Source organism: Carassius gibelio, chromosome B19 (assembly GCF_023724105.1).
Source record: "Carassius gibelio isolate Cgi1373 ecotype wild population from Czech Republic chromosome B19, carGib1.2-hapl.c, whole genome shotgun sequence".
NCBI lineage: Eukaryota > Metazoa > Chordata > Actinopteri > Cypriniformes > Cyprinidae > Carassius > Carassius gibelio.
The window spans coordinates 14,272,692-14,292,427 of record NC_068414.1 but is presented as its reverse complement, the minus strand read 5'-3'; the positions used below and the strand labels follow the sequence as shown (position 1 = coordinate 14,292,427).

The 19,736-nt window shown below is 39.7% G+C and overlaps 2 protein-coding genes across 4 annotated transcripts in view; one reads left to right on the top strand and one right to left on the bottom strand.

Annotated features, from left to right (window-relative positions):
* The first annotated feature begins 996 nt into the window (after positions 1-996).
* Positions 997-2,390, top strand: LOC127979686 (uncharacterized). The gene is made up of 3 exons (XM_052585286.1): positions 997-1,430; positions 1,553-1,745; positions 1,888-2,390. Exons 1-3 carry the CDS (start codon positions 1,012-1,014, stop codon positions 2,131-2,133), a joined length of 858 nt encoding a protein of 285 aa, XP_052441246.1. The 5' UTR covers positions 997-1,011; the 3' UTR covers positions 2,134-2,390.
* A 553-nt stretch (positions 2,391-2,943) lies between these two features.
* Positions 2,944-19,736, bottom strand: part of LOC127979127 (protein tyrosine phosphatase type IVA 3-like) — a 34,057-nt gene continuing 17,264 nt past the window's right edge. For 2 of the 3 annotated variants that reach the window (XM_052584313.1, XM_052584314.1), the window contains exons 2-6: positions 13,501-13,941; positions 12,973-13,065; positions 7,175-7,305; positions 4,250-4,324; positions 2,944-3,896 (exon numbers count right to left, since the gene is read on the bottom strand). In XM_052584313.1, coding sequence (XP_052440273.1) covers positions 3,779-3,896; positions 4,250-4,324; positions 7,175-7,305; positions 12,973-13,065; positions 13,501-13,605 — 522 coding nt within the window. In that variant the 5' untranslated portion in view covers positions 13,606-13,941 and the 3' untranslated portion in view covers positions 2,944-3,778. Of the gene's footprint in view, positions 3,897-4,249; positions 4,325-7,174; positions 7,306-12,972; positions 13,066-13,500; positions 13,942-14,412; positions 14,547-19,736 lie in introns of those variants that run through there. The other variant, XM_052584315.1, reaches the window with a different exon arrangement.

The following is a 19,736-nucleotide window of genomic DNA, read 5'->3' as shown; positions in this document are numbered from 1 at the left end:
CAAACAATGTGAGCCGCCTTCGAGAGAGCTTCAGAAAAATGCAGGAGGTTGCCTCGAAAAAAGTTCTGACCGTGAAGGCAAAATGTAAGTTAATGTACACACACACCATCATTCATTAAAAAGCATATCTAAATCACTTTGGTTGCAGTGTGATCTAAAATGCTGTGTCAAGGTAGCTTACAGTGTAAAATGTGTTGGTTTTCAGGTAAACCAGGAAAAGATCTGGATGCCAAAGTAGTTAAAAGCATTCAGTCTCTGCCGACTTGTCCCACGGTAGCAGAATTGAAGGCAAATTCAACCGCTGCATCAACGTACTCATCAAATCTGATCATCGCCTTGAATAGCATCACCAAATCATCCTCCTGCAGTCCAGCCACAAGCAAGGCACTAAAACTATCAGCAGCGACCATTGAAAACCTCAACAAGGCATTTCAAGATCACTGCTTGGAAATTAAGACTCTCAAGACACCTCAGAAAGCGAGAAAGGTGGTTCAAGATGTGAACAGAGACGTCTTAGTTTCTCCTGTGCACCAAAGTGGATCTGCAGGTCAGCAGCAGAAGGTGAAAAAATTGCCTGCCTTTCCTGTGAAACCCAAGGCAGATGATTTTGGTTTCCCTCAGGTCAAAGAGCTTGTACGGGAGACAAATGTTGAAGTGTTGCCACTAGATAGACCAGTGATAACATTAGACACAGCTCCAAAAGACTTCCAGAGTCCGTCTGCTGATGACCCGTCTCCTCCTGGCCTTGCCAGGACTTTTGCTTTCCCCAAGATCACACGATCTGTCGAGGAGACAAAAGTTTCCACAGAGCAAAAGGCAAATGTCAAATCATCTGAAGAGACACAAGCTGATGCAGAGACGATGGAGAGAACAGAGACATCATTTGAAGAGACGATGGCTCAGAAAAACCTTCAGTGTCCATTTCCTCCTAGCTTCCATCATCCATCCCTTGTCAGATCTTTTGCTCTTCCTCAGATTTCACAGTCTGTAGAGGAGACAAAAGTTTGTGCTATGTCAGCGGTAGAACGTCAAAGTCTGTCTTCTGTCCACACCCATCCTTCCTCGTCTGTGAAACTGCCCAAAATTCAGACTCAAGTAAAGCCGTCACTTCAGAAGTCTGAGAAACCTGAGACTCACAAATATGATTCTGCAGTCTCGGGCAGCATTGAGGAGCAGTACATGAAGAACAGCGAGGAGGACGGAGACAAACTGCTTCATGCTAGCATGAAAGACCCATCGTTCATAATTGACATCAAAGCTCAAGAAAACAACCTCCAGCAGCTGGATCGAGCTTTTCAAAATAACAACATTTCCTCTGAAATGTACAACCTGTGCAGAGGAACCGTCAATCAGACACTTAAGAGTGTTGAGCTGCGTCTTGGATGTCTTTTACGGAGATACATCAAACATGTCCAAATGAAGCAATTAAGGTTAGAAAAACTTCCATTGGCTAATGGTTTATTTGATTATATATTTTGTGGTAAATCATTTTACAATTTTCCCCTTAAAAAATTCTAATTTTGGCTCATTGCATCTTTAATCTGTTATACAGGAAGACGCTCGATGGAAATTTCAAGGCCACCAGAAATTTAAGGGATGGACTGGAGTTCAAAAAAGTCCATTCTCAGCTCTGCAAGTTTGACCGTTTCCAGCAGAGTGTGAACAAAATCTGGGACGCCAAGCAAGCCTCCACTGATGAGACGCGAGAACTCTGCATCGCACGGACGGCCCATTTATACCAGCAGGTCAGTAGGAATTAGACAAGGGGGCATTAAAGCATTGATATTGAGTCTAAGACTAGTTTGTCATGTTGTAAAAATGTTAACAACATTAATTATATGGCTGATGTAAATAATAATATAAAACATGTTGTTGTCCTGCCTTCAGGTGAACGCGGTGCATGGCCTACATCTGACAGGCATATCATTTGTGCAAAGGCATGTATCACTGCCTCTGCTCACTGTGACACCCGTGCGGTTCAGCTCCAATTTGTGTCCATCTCCTCCTCGTGGACCACGAACTTCACCCAGCAGAGCCAGTCCAGCACGCCATCCTCAAATCCACCCCAAACCTCTGCACCACACGACCAGGAACACACCAGGCAGTTTCCTGAAGATCAGTCACATTCAATAATGATGGCCAGTGTCAACATAATGGCTTGTATCTGAACCCAAGAACAGATTATTGAAATGTCACAAAATTAAAACAAAAGCGAGGACGCATCAGGAACAGACTCTGGAAAAACAGAAGCACCGGCCTGTAGACATAGGAAGATGAATATAAATATAAAGATTGGTTAACCCATATTAGTGATTTCAAGCTTCGCCAGAGTCAAATAGCCAATGTTATATTAAGGAAGAGCTATGTCTTAATCAGTGTATATTTTTGTTTAAGCTTATATTGTAATAAATATATGAATAAAAATATGAATAATAAAAATGATAAATAAAGATATGAATCTCTCTTTATTGTTGGGCACTTAAGTATTTTGATCAGTTGATCGAAGCACACCACTGAGTAGATTTGGTTGTGTTTTATGGCCTGTAATAAAAATGTATTATATTCCAATGCTTATGTCTGTGTATCATAAACATTAAAACAAAAAATAGAGCACGTGTACATCTGGGAAAATGTGTGTAAGTCTGATAATGCTCGACAAGTCTGGTTTAATATTGCCATCTGCTGGCGCTTTTGAAGAACATTTAGACAAAATATGTAACTCCCGGTTTCAGATTTAATTTTTTTTTTTTTTTACTCTTGATATTAATAATTTTAGGTCTTACTATCTTTTGTCTGTGCGAGAAAAATGTTAGTCATTGAAATCATGTAGAAATATTCAGTTTGAGTCTCTGTCCTGCAGAGGGCAATGTGGCAATATTTTGATATGAACAGTGAACTCGTTACACATTATGAGGTCACCGCATGACAAAAACAGTCCTGATACATGATTGCAACAGCCTTTATTTGTATTATGCAGCTGGAGGTGTGTTCTTAAAAAACAGAGAAAAACAACTTTAAACCACAGTCTCATCTCATTATTCATTTATATATAGCCATTTTTTTTCACCATCTTATCTCTGTTGACCTGAATGGACAAGTATCAGACATATCGCCTCCAGGGAGCCCTGCAGTCCTTACATCTTAAAATCATTTCAGCAAACACAAGGTTTGAGTTTAAGCACATAAACACGCATAGTAAGCATTTCCATTGTTAAATCCATCAGACTTCATGTTGAAACCGTTCAGTGTCTGGCACTCACCCGAATAGAAATATCTTTCACGTGAGCCCTTCATTAGTACAATTTAACCGTCGTTTGCTCACAAGACATAAAAGCATCATGGAAAAGGTCACCAGTAAAAAGATTTGTGCTGAAAACTGAACGTGTTAAAGGAACCGCAGTCGTCTAAAAATCGCACTCTTGGCCAAGCAGAGCAGGAAAGCGGTGGACAGAAAAGAGAGTGAGAAAGAGCACAAATTTTGTCCACGATTCACATTATCACACCGTCTGGCTCTTTCAGACAATCACGATCATTTGAGGCAAGATTAGGGTGTCAGTCCCGGTGCAGGGTCAAAGGTCAGAGGTTGCCTTCGTCTTATCTAGCCGTTTAGACTTTAGAAAAGCCATGGCAGTATCCGCACCACAGTCCGCGTGAGGAGGACTTTAGGCACCAGTGGGGTTTTCATCCAGACCGAATCAGTTCGTATTTTAATAGCAAATCAGCAAAGTGCATCAGTTGTGGCCCAGTCCGCCAGGTTCAGCTCGGTTCAGAACGGCAGTCACATGATGCAGCACTTGTTCTTGAAAATGTGCGGGTGTTTGTAGCGCAGTCTCTGTTTGGGCCGATATTTCTCTAGATACGTCAGCTGCTTGCTGTTTATTGCACCTCTGCGCTTCCTGCGAACACAGAAAATAAGCATTAGCGTGTTGATTTACATTCGTCACGCTCCAACCGAATGAAACCAGGCAGATAAAAATGGCTTGCGATCTCACGTTTCATTCCAGACCATGCAGGGCTGAAAATAGCATTGAAATTAAAACTGTCACCAAAGGGATGGAGCTTAAAGGGTTAACTGTGAATCTTTTGCATGATGAAAGCTTTCAGTTTGGCCTTGCTATCAAAAGGCACTCTGGCAAGCGCAAGCGACTGAGAGCTAGCGTTTAAGATCCACTCGTATGAATGTAGCAGCTGACGGCAAGAGCTCAAGGTCTGTGGTTCTTGAAAGAAGTCAAGAGAGAGATGTACGCACTGTCTGATGAACTGGATGGCATCTTCATACTTCATCCCACTTTCAATCAGTGCCACGGCCACAAGTACTGGAGCTCTGCAGAAAAAAAAGAAAAAAAAAAAAGTTTGAGAGAGGTGCGACATTGACCTAAACAGACTGCTGTATGTGTGTGTGTGTGTGAGAGAGACAGAGAGAAAGAGAGAGAGATCGCTCACAGAAACTGTTAGACAAGTACTCTAGCAATGTCAAAATAACATATTGTACTATGTAATACTTTTTGTATTCTTGTTTTATAGTCAAGGACCTATGTTTTATTGTTTTTATCTCTCTCTCTCTCTCTCTCTCTCTCTCTCTCTCTCTCTCTCTCTCTCTCTCTCTCTCTCTCTCTCTCTCTCTCTCTCTCTCTCTCTCTCTCTCTCTCTCTCTCTCTCTCTCTCTCTCTCTCTCTCTCTCTCTCTCTCTCTCTCTCTCTCTCTCTCTCTCTCTCTCTATATATATATATATATATATATATATATATATATATATGAAGCGTTCAGATGCAAAAGCCTCTAAATGCCATCTGAAATTTTCATCAAAAATTAGGATTTTTTTTCAGGCTCCTATATGTATGTTCAGTTATTTCACTTTAATAGCCTGGAAAAGGACCTGCACATTGCCATTAAAGTAAAATGACTCCACCTAAGCATAGGATCTTGATATAAATCCTAATTTTAGGAAAATATTTTTAAAACATTGGTTTAATTCTGTTAATATTTGTGGTGTTATATATACAAATAAAGTAATAAATTAATAAATAAAGCAATGGCATGCAGCTTTCAAGTGTTTTTTATTATTTTTTATTTATTAAAAGGAAGGGTAAGGGTTTTTCCCATTCAAAAACTTTTTTTTTGTTCTGCTGGTTGAATGTCTCCGATAGCAATCACTAAGTTAAGTGGTCTAAATGGACCATTAAATGTTCAACCAATCAGATTATTTGGTTCGAACATTTCGATAGGCTGTCCTACCTGCCTGTCAACATAGGTATTTGCATGTCTCTGTGCTCAGCGTGGTCCATTACGCTTCTGTGTTTTGGAGGAGGCATGTCTTTGGAGAGTGATTTGCAGGGAGGGAGGGATCTTATGCTTTCAAAGCTAGCTTGCTATTGCTAGCCTCTCTGAAATCGCCAACCGTAGATTTGAGCAAATGCTACACTTAAAGATTTAAATGTACTTTAATAAAATATTAAATATAGAATAAATCTATTACACGTTTAATATTAATATTTTATCAATGTCAAATGTTGTCAACATTTAATAATTACAATAACATTAATAATAAAAGTGTTTAACAGCATATTAGCTTTCATTGTGGTATCAAACCTGGAAAGCCTAACACACACAACTTTACTGGCTCATTAGAAAAGCTCAGTTGTTCCATGACCTCAGAGAGATCTTAGAAGCTGTACAGTGAAAAACAGAGTAATGGAGAAATGAGTGGAAAGAGGTATTAAATGAGTGGAAAGAGGTATTAAGATGAGTTAATTCATCATACAATAATTAATGTTTCACAATCCTAAAGGTAAAGATTCAGGCATAGTAGGACAAAACAATTTCAGAAAAGGTGAGTGGTGTAAAAAACTATTGTTGGTGCTGTTGCTAGGCATTCTGGGTGGTTGTTAAGCCCCATGTCACATTAAGACCCCACCCCTGAATCACTACTTTATTCTCATCTCTGCATGTGACTCCCCCCTTTAAAGTCCACAAGATCTTTCCTTCCACTTTATCACCCACCAAGTGGAAAATCTTAAATCTGGTCTCTTACAGAAGTAAGGATGCCCCTCAGTCCCTCTCTCTAACAAGCCACAACCGATGGATCATTCGGGTCGATTTAGACAGCAAAACTAATTTTAATACTTAACTCCTCAAATCTTCCCTTTCAAACATACACCGTACAGTAAAGACAGTCAAATCCTACAGCACAACTCCAGCTCTAAACAGCGTTGCCGTCTGAATTAAATGAAAATAAACGAGTCAGGCCAAAAAAACACAGGCACTCTTTCAAGAGTAAAGACCGATTCCCTTTGGAAGTGGATGAAGTGCGTCAGAGATGGAGTTTTACCGCCCAAAAGATGAGAGCAGCGAGGCCAGACTCCCTCCTCCTTTTAACGTCACTCGCTGTTTTACAGCCGAAGTTTGGGGTGTTTTGTTTAGCTGTACGTGCGCCAACAGAGAGCATAAATACATCATCCGTAGGAGCTCCTTACGAGACATACTGTTCTGCGTTTATAACTGCACTAGCACATTATGTTGTGCAATATTGCTTTAGAGAACGACTGATTTTGTCATTACCATGAAAATGTACCCACTGAATTTTGTTATGGTAAAAACAGCTTCCGATTCGTGGTTCAGTCGTGGGACGCCCACTAGGTAACTGGGAGCATCAGGTATAGCTAAAGAATCCTAGTCATGTGGGATAGACAGTCTGGAATAAAGGTCATGGAAAGAGCACGCGTTTGATGAGGACAGTAATAACATATGCTCGTAAAAAGCAACTTCCTGTTTTGTCTTCGGCTCTCACCCTGATGCCTCTTAAAACAGAGTGGGACTGCAGCAGAGTAAGTGCACTTTGAGGACTGTTGACTTTGGTGGAGCACTCTGGCCAGTTTAAGGTCTCTGAAGAGGTACCTCTCCCTCAGCCCATAGGGGACTATCAACTTCATCCACGGTTAATAGAGGAGACGTGTCTCCTGGGAGGCCAGAGGTGCATAATGTTCTATAGAGCACATTCTTTTCCAGATTAAGGTCTGGAACAGGGCACCGGAGGTGGGCTTACTTATGGGCCACCAGACAAGAAATGAACCCATTTACCCCTGAGTTCCCAGGGCTGAGCAAAAACCAGCAAGTTAAAGATATGTTTACATCTTGAGGGCAATGTGATTGTGTTTCTGTAAGCTCATATACTGACCTTCCTAAACCGGCCACGCAGTGCACAGCCACGCAGCAGCCGGGTTCTTCTAGGAATCGTCTCTTCAGGAGACTCAGCCAGTCCTCCACGACCTTAGATGGAGGAGGAGCGCCGTCGTCAAATGGCCAGTCCTGGGGACAGAAGAACAAGCACATACCGAAAAATGACTTCGGTCATCTTTAACTTCAGACTGTTCCAAATCAGACTTGCTTTCTTGTGCTGAACACTAAAAGAAGATATTTTGAAGAATGTTGCTGGTTGCAACTGACTTTCATAGAAGGGAAAAATATTATGAAAAGTCAATGGGTATTGGCAATTTACTGGTTATGAGCATTCTTCAAAATATCTTCTTTTGTGTTCTACAGCCGAAAGAATTGTATACAGGTTTGGAACAACATGTTTGGAACAATCATTTTGGGTGAACTTTCCGTTTCCCATTTACACTGAAAGACAAGCTTTGACTTTGAAACTTTGGACTTTTTCACATTGGCAGCACAGTGACATTATTTTTATTTCATAGTTCCATCATGAAGCAGATCAAGAGAGCTCTATAGTCTAGAGGCCCATTGGTATTTGGTTTGCTGCTCATTTGCATAGATAACCTGTTCAGATTTGTTGTATGCAGTGATTGGTTTTGCTCATGTTGCCTCAGTTTGGTTGCTACAAATTGCGGTCAATGTGAACGTCCCTTCAACATGAACAGGCTTTAAGGAATCGAAAGCAAAAAAGTTAAAGAGTGGCCAGGTGGCATTTATTTCAAATATAGTACAAACTTTTTAAGCCAAATATTTTGCAAACAATGTAAGTTCTGCATCACTTTGTGACTGTCCAACATTAGAGGATCATGTTCAGAGTTAAATGTGATGAACCACACCCATGTTTACTCTAATAGGACACCTGTGTGAATTGAAGTTTTGAGAAGAGCTAGGGCAGAATTTGTTTACAGACGCCACTGGATTTGCATTTAATGCAAAGACTTCTTAAATGTGACTTAAGTGTCCAAATACTGGTTGTGGCCACTGCATCAGTCCACACAGTCTAAGAGAGATCTGATAGCTTTTTCTGTATATTTCTATACTTGTTTCTTTGTAAAAGTGGGTGATCCAGATGGCGAAGGTGCTGAGGGAGCATAGAGCACTGATTGAGGACTATGTGAGGACTATTCAGAAATAACCTTCAAGGGATGCGTCCCCCTTACAATAATGTAACTGGCGGCTTGTGTACCATAGTACAATGCATTGTTGGAGAAATCTAGTTTCAACTTCCTTGGAACTGTAGTAACTTTTTGGCATGTCTGTTGTTCAAACCATGCTTATTCAGCAAAATAGACTGTTTTAATGACAAAATCATGAAAGTGGAATAAGAACTTCTGCTAATTAATCATCTGGCGATCAGATTCATGTCAGATTATTGAATTAATAAACATGGCATTTGAGGGCTTTTTTGTCCTCCATGTGTTTTCCAGATGGTTGATACAATCATTGGTTCCCTCTTGCGTCATAGTCCAGGTTTCCTTGAAGGAACTAAGGAACATTCACACATGCACACTCGGTGGCTTTCTGATGGACAAATGAAAAGATATAGAATTTAAATGTGTATATATTAACTGTATGTACTTCTAACCACAGGTCAAGAGTAGTTTCAACCACACAACTTTGAGATGCTCTTCCCAAATGTTCATTAGAAGTATGGTTTTGGAAATCACCATATTGTTATAATGTGATACAATTTGCGACGAAAGTTGTTTAAAAATGCTTTTGGTTTAAACATTTTCCGAACAAAGAATGGGAAATGACAACAAAATCTGAGAGCAATGCTAAATGGTGTATGGAACCAAGGAGTGTCCTGTCAACTGAAATTGTAAGGTTTTTTTTAACTACAGTATGATACTTTGATACAGTTTGGGATATTCAGATGCTGCTATAAAACGAATATTTATTGTGTGATATTTATCGTCTACGATAACATCAAAATTGTAATTTTATTGATATGCGAGCTGACATCGAGTATGTCACTTACTTCGCAAAAAATAAATGAAAACATTCAAAAGCTGAATATTACTGCATGCGTGCAATCCCAAACGATATTATTTTGAACAACATTTCAAAAAACAAGAAGTTAATATTGAATGAGTTACATTTTAGACACAATATGCCAGATTGTTTTCTGTTTTGGCAATGAAAACTGTTAAAAACAAAGCTGGAGCAAAACATTTGCACATCTCAGAGCAACACCACTGTGTTTCGTTCCTGAATTAGTCGATAATCCATTCATAAAGACAATCACTTGCTTTGTTTCTAAATGAATCGGCCGTTTTGAATGAATCGTTTGAGTGAATGATTCAATGAGTCACTCTTTAAGAAACTTGTTTTTAGTGTCATTTATTAATCAATGACAGACCTAAATCAGCCAAGAAACCACCATAAAAACACACTAAGCCAAAAAAAAAAAACCCATTAAGTATTGAGATACAATTTTTTGTCAGTATCACACATCCCTAGTAGTAATGTGCATCTGGTTACATCTTTCAATCCCTGTCCCTGTCCCCGGGTGGTTGGTAAAAGCGGTACATGCTTCTGTGTCAGTGAGACAAAGCCTGAGGCCTGGGAGGCATGTGGAACACAGCATAAATTTAGCAAACGTGTGTGGCTTTCCTGTGCTCTCGTGACCTCAAGGTGAGAGGTGATTCACAATCATGCTTCACAGGACATCCGGAAAATTCCACGCCTCCTTTCCCATTTGCCCTCCTATATAGCGACTTTGATGTGGTTCAGCTGCTGAGGGACGTGGCTTGCGTAGACCAGCACGCAAACTGGCATGTCTTCACAGGCACAGATGCCCACACAAACACACACTCAAGTGATCCAGAGAGGCTCGGAAGGGCAGGCCTAAATTTTAAAGAGCTTTCTCACAGTACAGATGCATAAGTCGCCATTTAGAGGCCTCAAAATATCGCTTATCACACAAGACTGATGAGTAATATGCAGTCACACTACAGCCCTAGGAACGGGATGTTCAACACTAGCAGGTGCGAGTCCTTTCAAGTAAACAAGCCAGACCGCTAGGAGGCTGGCTTTACAGAAAAGCCTTTAAAGCACGAATGACGCACCACAAATGCTTCCTCCACTTCCCTCCAGTCTGCCCTATTGATTTCCTGGGCAAACACACCTCCGAAAGCTTTTGGGAGCGGATGGAGGGCTGCTGATGTAATGCAGGTTGGGTAAACAGCCGTGGCCTACTTTGGGAATCCAGAATTAGGTAGCAGGGTCACTTGCTCAAACCCACAGATCTTGGTACAAGCGGTCTGAGTTGGAAGGGTGCGGAATGGCAATCAGTCCTTTCCCAGAAGCACAGAGTTAAATCCCTTGTTGGGATGGGCAAGATCTTATCATTTGCAATATACCAGTAAAAACTCTCCCCACGATAAGAATTAGTCGGTAGTCAGTAATTGTCGTTGTGATAAGTTGTTGACATTTCTATGTGTGATAGAGCGGAACGACATGTGGAGTTTCTGCACAAGGGCGGCCTCCGGCTTCCAGTATGAATTAAATTGTAATGCTTACAACACCATGGTAAAAACAGAAAAGATAGCCTAATACTTTTCACTAAAGAAACATGATTTTTTTTTGTCTCTTAGTGGATGCATAAGATTTTTTTAATTATCATCACTGACATCATCGCAATAAATACCAGAAATGATTGTGATATTTTTCTTAAGCCCATTTTGACCATCCCTATTCCCTTGTTGCAGGTGCTTGCACAAATACACACTGCTGATTGTTCCCACTGGGTTTTTTTTTGCTTCAACAAAGTTTCTCAGCAACTTGTGCGTCACATGACAGACATTGCATGAGCTCACCATGAAGCTGCGGACGTTTTAGACAGCGTGCGATGCCAATGCAAGCAGCTGATGTCCAATGCGCCATACACGTTGCAGTCTTTTGCACGTGTCTTCTAACAGATTTAGCAAATTATCAGGCTTGGCAAATGTCTTCGGGACTGCAGAGGTGCGTCTAACAGCCAGCGTGTCCTTCATATCCACACAAAGCAGTGAAGATGGGACTTATGCAACAGTTCGCATTGGGTTTCTCTTTTTTTCTCAGGCTTGCTGTGAAAAGTCAAGAGGAAAAGTATAAAAGAAAGGTTGGGTGGTGGGGGGAAGGTGGGCGTGGACCAATCGGAGGCCACACGGAGAGACCAGGCTCTGCAGCTACCATAGCAACAGTGAAACGTTGACGTTGGTAATAAGAAACACGTGTGGCTGCTTGGAAGGGAACGTTCTCTATAATAACTATAGTGTGTGTGTGTGTGTGTGAGAGAGAGAAAGAGAGAGAGAGAGAGAGACTGAGTGTATACGGGGGTCAAGGGGGTCTACAGGGAACGGTTTCACTTTTCGCTTTTAAAGCAGAACACTTTTAATAACTGCTGGAGTGCACCAGAAGCTCTTACCTCGCCATCGTTTTCACCATCTTGCCCTTTAAATGTCAGATTAACATGATTTATTTATACAGCTTGTTAAAATAGTTGATTCTGACTGAGTGATGGTGGCTTTCTGAGGTCAAATGTTATTGTATAATGACCACTAAAATTAGATTTTCCAGGTAATTTATTTTCTGAATAGCAGCCCTAATTTTATGGCATTCCTAACACTTAAGTTTTCTAAAATAATTTCATACTAAATTTATATTTTATGTTATGTACAGTTTATCTGGTAAGTAGCAATGCACACTGCAAAAAAGACTACTTAATGTTTTTTTTTATATAGAAATTTTCTCAAAATTTGATCGTTTGCATAGAATTTGAAGTTATTTTATACAATGTTGGTAACCAAAGAGCTCACAGTTTTTATAGTTCCTAGAACTATTAGAGGAAGTTCCCAGAAGTCCCCTTTTTGGTGTGTTCACACCGCAGGTGGTTTTAGTTCTTGGAATTCCTTTTGGGGAAACTAATTTGGCTCCTAATTCAGAGAATGGTCTATAAGAACGTGTGGTATATACGTGTAGGCTGATTGACTGATAGTATATGAAACACCGGATACCTGGCATTTTTAAAAAGCAGGGTAAAGATATTTACTCCACAAACATTGGAAAAAAAGCAATAAAGACATTTAGCTACCTATTTTCTGCAGCATAGCGTTCTTTTATCAGCTTCGATGATATGTAACACTGCATGTCATCATAAGCGATTTTCGTGCTCTTTTAATCATGTAAAATATGCGTTTATATTCCATCTCCGTTAACACTAAACCCACTACACACAATAAAACAGCTCTGATCACTGCGTCCATCAGTTGTTGATGTTTGTAAATGGCGTAGATAAAGACGTCGCTGTCAGCCTCCATAGAACTACGTGATATGAAATGGACATCCATAGTATGAAAAAATTTATTTTTAAGTCAATGGCTACCATCAACTATGTGGTTAACAAGATTCTTCAAAATCATGTGTTCAGCAGAAGAAAAACTCATGCCAGTTTGGAATGGCTTGAGGGTGAGTAAATGATGACCAAACTTACATTTTCAGGTGAACTATACCTTTAATTTCTTATTCAGTGTTTGTTCTCAAGTAAATTGATCTTGTTTTAAGGACTTTTAGACTTTATAACTTGACAATTAAACAAAAATATTTGTTAGGAATATCTTTGCTTTGTATTAAGCGAGATGATGATTTACAGTTAGATGGTCAATATTGTAAAATAAACCCGTTAAGGGTGAAATAAAACCCCTCCACTTCATGTCTGATCACGTCCTCTTTTGGAGTTTCTTTTTCTGACAATTCATCAAGAAGATGTGCACTCACCACAACTGTGATCCCATCTTTCTCTAGTGGAGTTTTGTCGTAGGTTATTTCACAAACTCTGACCACCGTCGTGGCACCATACTTCTTAAGATCCTAAAGCATGATGGGAACAGAATAAATAAAAATTGAATTCAGAAAAAAAAAACAAGGCAGACAATCACCATTTGTTCTGACATAATTGTTCCACATTAAAATTCAAACACAATCATTTTAATGGAGGGAAAAGTAAGGTAAGCTGCCCATGAACACGCTCCGTCCCTCATCCCTGCCATGTGACGGAGCACTGGGATGGGTTTCCATGGAAACGGAGGCTTTGTGGATGTGCCGTTATCATTAAAGCCTCTATGGTTCACACACACTTTCCCAGCAAGATAAGAATGAGTGGGCCATGTGACGGCGGCGTTGTCTTAAGATAGACCATGTGAGCTAGGACGGGACGTGCTGCTAAAAGAGTGTGCGCTCAAGCGAGAAGGTGGGAGAAAACAGATGGTGTAAAGTGTCAAGGGTAGACGGTACACAAATTCTCACCTCTATGAAGCTGCTCAGAGTGGAGTTGGTTGGGTTGTGTGTGATTAAGAACCTCATGTTCTTGTAGCACACCTCCACAGGAGCCGGCCGGTTCATCCGAGCCATTGTGCTTCCTCCAAACCGTTAACAAGCTAATTCACTTGTGTGTTTTTGTTCAGTCTCTGAGCTTTTTTCGTGAATAAGACTCCTCGATGTTCAAAGTCCCCAATATCTTGTTATCCTCTTCTCTTTTGGCTTACTGTAGCCAGAGAGGTAAGATCACCCCATTAGATTTGTGAGGAGTTTCGGGTGGCAGGACCACAGGCGGCAGAGGAAAGAGTGTCTCAGTGCATCCAGAGGTCGTTTTTTTCCCCGAGTTTAGACGCGTAGATGTTGAGCGTGGCAGTAGTCTCCAGTCCTCTGCAAGAACGCCATGGACAAAGCCACTACCGAAGGACAGAGCTGTTGGAAAGAGAATAGGGGGAAAAAAAGAGATAAATGAGTTCTCTTCTCTAAAATTAACTGGCACACAGACGCAGGGCAGTCCGCTGAAGACAAACATGACGCACGCATGACAGCGCGGCTCACGTTAACTGTGAGTGTGTGACCGCAGATTACATCCACCACCCACACAATCCCACTCACACAGACGCACTCAAAACATTGCGCAACAAAGAGGCTGATAGGGACATGATGCCTCACAGAAAGCATTTCCCAGACTTTTTTTGCACTTTTGCAATTTTTTATGCATTTCAGTATTATAGCGCTTTCATTAACTTTTTAATTTCGTTTTAAAAATGTATACGTTTTCAAGTTTGCAAAATATGTTTATAAAGAATCATTCAAATAACTTTAAGCAGTAAATGTTCAACAAATGACAACTGCACAAATGACACGATTCCAGGATTTCTGATCAGAAAGTCTGTTCCTTACTTGCACTATGTCCCTAAATAATATTTGTAGCGATATGGATTTCGGTTCATTCTGGTGGTGGCACAGGCGAACCCAGAGAGATTGAGATGTATGAATGCTGCTCTCATGCGCTCCCCGCTGATCTGCGACTCTAGTGTCTGCAGCAGTTAAAGGTGCAGAGACTCACTGGGTGTTGACAGAAGACCAGTCTCTCATCCATACTGCTAGCGTCACGATGCCACTAACTGTAAACAATGCTTCTATAAAAGCACTGCAAGAGTCGTTGAGTGGCTTACTGATTATAGTTTGGAATCAAATATAAACTGCATACTACTCAGTGTATAATTTATACCACACACTACTTTTAAGTAAAATTATAGTATGTGTCACTTGTCACTAGACATGTGTCTGTTTGGTGTAATATGGTTTGTTGAGGTAATGAATATGCATGGTATTGTTAACACACATTTGCTTCTTTTCTACCAACCAGTTAAAATTTATATCACTTCGTAAAAGAGTTTGATGTAAACAACCCCAATATGGACGAGAAGCATGGTGGAAGGAGGAATGCTGCTAATACTTTATCGTCCTTTAAAAGCATAAAGTTGTAGGTTCTGAGGTCAAATATATTGGGCTCCAAAAAACTTCAGAAGGGCTGTTAGTCGGAGATAGTTTTGATCTGTTCACATTGGGCCGGGCGACAAAAAAAAAAAAAATAATAATAATCTCATATTTTTATTCTGAATGGCAATATATGGTACATCTCAATATTTTCTATGATTTTCTATTTGGATAAAAAGCCTAATTTTATTTAACATTTTATAGGGGTGCACACAATATATATCCAAGGATTTGCGCTGCTTGTCATAATATTGTGGCCAAAAAAAAAACTAACAAAAAAAAATGTTCTAACATAACATTGTAATAACAAAATCACAGAGCAGATGTTAACTGGTAGTAATTATACTAGCCTGTATTTGATTTACCCCTTTACAATGGTCCCTAGTTTACAGTAACTGCTATCATAAAAAAAATACTTAAATTGCTGGTTGAACACACTATGCCCCACAACAAATATTTTAGCAAAATGTATATTTTAATTGCGTTATGTTGGTTTGTTGTGCATGTGTGCAGAAGCGCTCATTCACTAAAGTCTGTGAAGAAACTGTAAATGGAGATTTGCTTGACGGGAAAAATCTGCATGACTTTCTAACATTTACAGATGAAATTTAAGTTTTATGCACTGAGGAAAACAATGCTCAGAAGTAAGCAAGCCACATTAAACTATATGCATTAACTATATCTTGAGAGCTACAGTATTTTGAAGCCCTTAATATACAGCATGTCTCTTATTTAGGACAACTTGGATTATGCACACGCACTCGCAATTTCAAAACACGGTAGTTCATATATAGTCTATAAAAATATATGCATATTTTGTAAAAACTCAATACACCACTCAGTCAGATGTTCACAATATCACCTGGTCAGATTTTTCCATGTTTTCCAAAGTGGAAAAACAGCACTGCACAACCTTACATGGAGGGAAAAAGCAGTCAAACAGTATTTACATGTTTCCAAACAGTCATTCAACACCAAATCCCTAATGTTTATTTTCAAATATTTGTTTACACTTACAGTTCAACATATTAATCTGGACTAACACACGCTCGTCTCGAAAAGGATATCTAATGGCTGAAGATAATCTGATTATTTATATTGCTCTTTATAGTAGTGTTCTTTTGCATATTAATATATCTGAAACATTGGTTTACATTGTATATTTTAATTTAAATGCTCAAAGCTTTATTTTTTTTTATTTTTCATTAAACTTGTCAATAGGAGGAAAATACTTAACTTTTTTTTGTGTGTAATTCAATATTGTAATAAAACATGATAATATGAAAATGTGACTGCAACATTCCTACTTTCCGAACACTTTCCTCCAATGCTTTAGTGTTGATTTTGGCAGTGTTAAGCATTTTTTAACAAGTACTTACTGTTTATTCAAATCTATAATGTCAAAATCTTATTATGAAAAGTACTGTACATGTAATGCTAATAATGAATTCTTGTAAAAGATGGTCATCCTAGTTCTGAGTAAATGCTTCAAAATCGGGCCGCATAAAGACTTCATTTGGGAAGTTGTATTAGGCCTTTAACTGCAATCCTAATCCGCCATTTATAACTGGTAATTAATTAAAACTTTAATACTGAAGCTTAACCTAATTTCCGTTTCTTCTCTTCAAAATAAACAAAATTTTCCTAAATGTAATCCACGCTTCCGAAATTCCTCATTGCTCATACACAAACAAATCATTTCATTTACTTTGTGATGCAACAGAGAGAATAAAACAATAACAACCAAACAACAATGACCTATTTAAACGAGTTAATATAAGCCTACTTTTAACAACTTCACTGAGGAACAAAATCAAGGCTGTGAGGGTCGATATACACTGAAATTTCACTATATGGTTTTCTGCAATGTCAGAAAAAAATGCCAAAGTTTTACCTTTAGAGGCACAACAGCTTGTCACGGATACACCAATACATTTCCTTTACCCCTAAAGTGTGCATATTAATCCCTCAGGGTAGTAACACGTACCCTTGAGGTACATCGGTGTGGATCAACGAGCTGTTGAACAAAGAGCAGCATGTAAAACAAACAGTGAGAAAAATACTTCTGACAGGTCCGCCGGGGGTCCGGCCCTGAGGTGCTGTACTCATTTACTTCATGCAGACTAAGGTTAATTGGGTGATTGTGTGCCATGTCAACAGCACACAAGGGTCTCAAACATTCAGCGATACACACAGAGACTCATGACTATCTGTAAACAACTGCTTTTGAGGTACAGCGTGAGATTTACTGCTAAACCCACAGTATTAGCATGAACTTCAGCGCTGAGGGTAACCATGACAGTGTTGCGCTTGTCTACAAAAGCCAATTCCCAGCTCTTGTCCCGTAAGACTGCAAATACTGGTTAAATATTTGTGCTGACAAGTGTAAGTGGTGCTGTGGGCATCTGGGACCTTCGTGTGGCGGTACTTACAAATAATCCACAGCAAAACAGAGACGAGAAAGTAAGGGGAAAAGAAATTACACTAATGTTTGAAAGCAAAAGAGGAATTTGTCAAAGATGAAGAGATGATAAGGGTTGGAAATAGATTGGAGACACGCTAGGGGTCTTTACACATGGCCCTCAGTCACGTTGGTGCCCCGTAAGAAATAAACAACACACAACAACTACTTAGATATTCATTTGTACACAAGAAAAAAATTATTTTTATGCTCTACAGTTAGTGTTAGCTGTATGCACCAAGGGTCTGAAAGTAACGCAATTTCAATTCTCTGTATGTATGTGGTGTACATGTGGAAGAATTGACAATAAAGCAGACTTGACTTGACTAAACAGGCGCCGTGATTCCCGGTGTCCCACAAATTGGCCCCTCAGAAGCATCTTGGAGCAGGCCGAGTTGCTATATTCAGTCACCAAGTGTCTGGACTGTGCCAAAGTATGGCTTCTTCTGAATGTCAGGTTGTAGACATGTGAACTTCCTGGAGGATATATGTGTACTTGACAACTTGAGAAACATGAGTCTACTTGAGTGAGCACGAAAATAATTCTTTTTTTAAAATCCACCAGTTTGTTTTACACAAGTCCTGCTTAATTAGGCTGGTTCACGGCCTCCAGACAAGATCCTATGTGTTTTTAGCAATGTATGGACACTAGGCAAATATATGCAATAGCATAACTGAGAAACATTGTAGAGGTCATAGCTAAATAATTGTAATGCACCAAATTTTTGATTAACTTTACGTTTTTATAAAATTTGTAAAAGGTTCTGTAAGCTAAATTTTAGATATTCTACCGTAATTGTGAAGTCTCTACATTTTAGATATAATACATTGTATTCTGTACATGCAAATTAGTTTTGCTTTAGAAGAAAAAATAACAATCATTTAATTAATTTAATACATTTACTGTTAACATAGATGCTGCAACAAGTGCGTCACCAATATTCTCAGTGGCACAACACTAACACTAAAACTATGAACTAAAAGAAAGTTCAGATATTCCCACTCATAATTATGACGAGATGGTGTTCATGTGTGTTCAACTCATAAATACAATCTTTCCGACATGACATGAATGCAATTTAGAGTGCACTTTAGTGAGTCGCCATTAACAAGAACAAGCCAGTTTTTTTAGCAAACAATTTGTTCCTCCACATTGGACGAAACATGGATAGTTCACCTAAATATGAAAATACTGTTATTACAAACATTCATCCTCCAGTCATAATTTGCTCTTGACGTGACATACAGCTAAGTATGGTGACCCATGAATTTGTGCTCTGTATTTAACCCATCCAAAGTGCACACACCCGCACACACCCGGAGCAGTGGGCATCATTTATGCTGCGGCGCCCGGGGAGCAGTTTGGGGTTCGGTGCCCTGCTCAAGGGCCCCTCAGTCATGGTATTGCAGGCTCGAGATTCGAACCCACAACCCTAGGGTTAGGAGTCAAACTCTCTAACCACTAGGCTACGACTGCGACTACGACTCCAGTTCCTCACGCAAGCCTTCATATGGTTTTCCTGGAAGACTTGGGAATAGGGATGAGCAAATGTCTACAAATTTGGCATCAGACAATGTCTACAGTAAAACATTGCGATAGACGATGAGACAAATTTCATTTAAATTCAAATTTTATTTAGCCGGCGCAACATCGTAATGTCTATCAGCCATCGGCGAAGGACGATGTCATCGTCTATCAGTCCAACCCTACTTGGGAAATAACATGCAAGCCATAAAAACAACTTCCACTGTGCCTTTCTAGAACAACAGAAGAGCAGTGTCCCTGTAAAAGCACCACTTAAGTGACACTAGAAATGTGTCAAAGGTCTGACTCTGTAGACATGAAATCCAGGCTAATAGTATCTCACAAACAGCTCTGAGTGATGATGTGACTGGCCCATGTGCTGCGTGTCACCTGCGTGTTATAAATAGGTCCGGCAGCTGTTTTCTGATGCATTTAGCCCTGACCGGACCGGGCCACTGGATATGAGATAACACTGGGTGGGGGTTTGTTTCCAACTCCGTTTAGCTTCGTGAACTTTGTTTGAGAGACCAACCACTATCCAGAGCGATGGAAAATATGTAATAATTATGGATTTATTGGGCTGTTGATCTGGAAAAAACGGGATCATAAAGTTGTTGTGGTGGAAAGTACAAGAAACATGAGATCAGAACAGAAATCCACTAGCTAACTTATTGAAGAGTCTTTTTTTTACTAATTGAAGAGTCCATTTGTTTATTTGAACATTCGTTTTTGCATAGC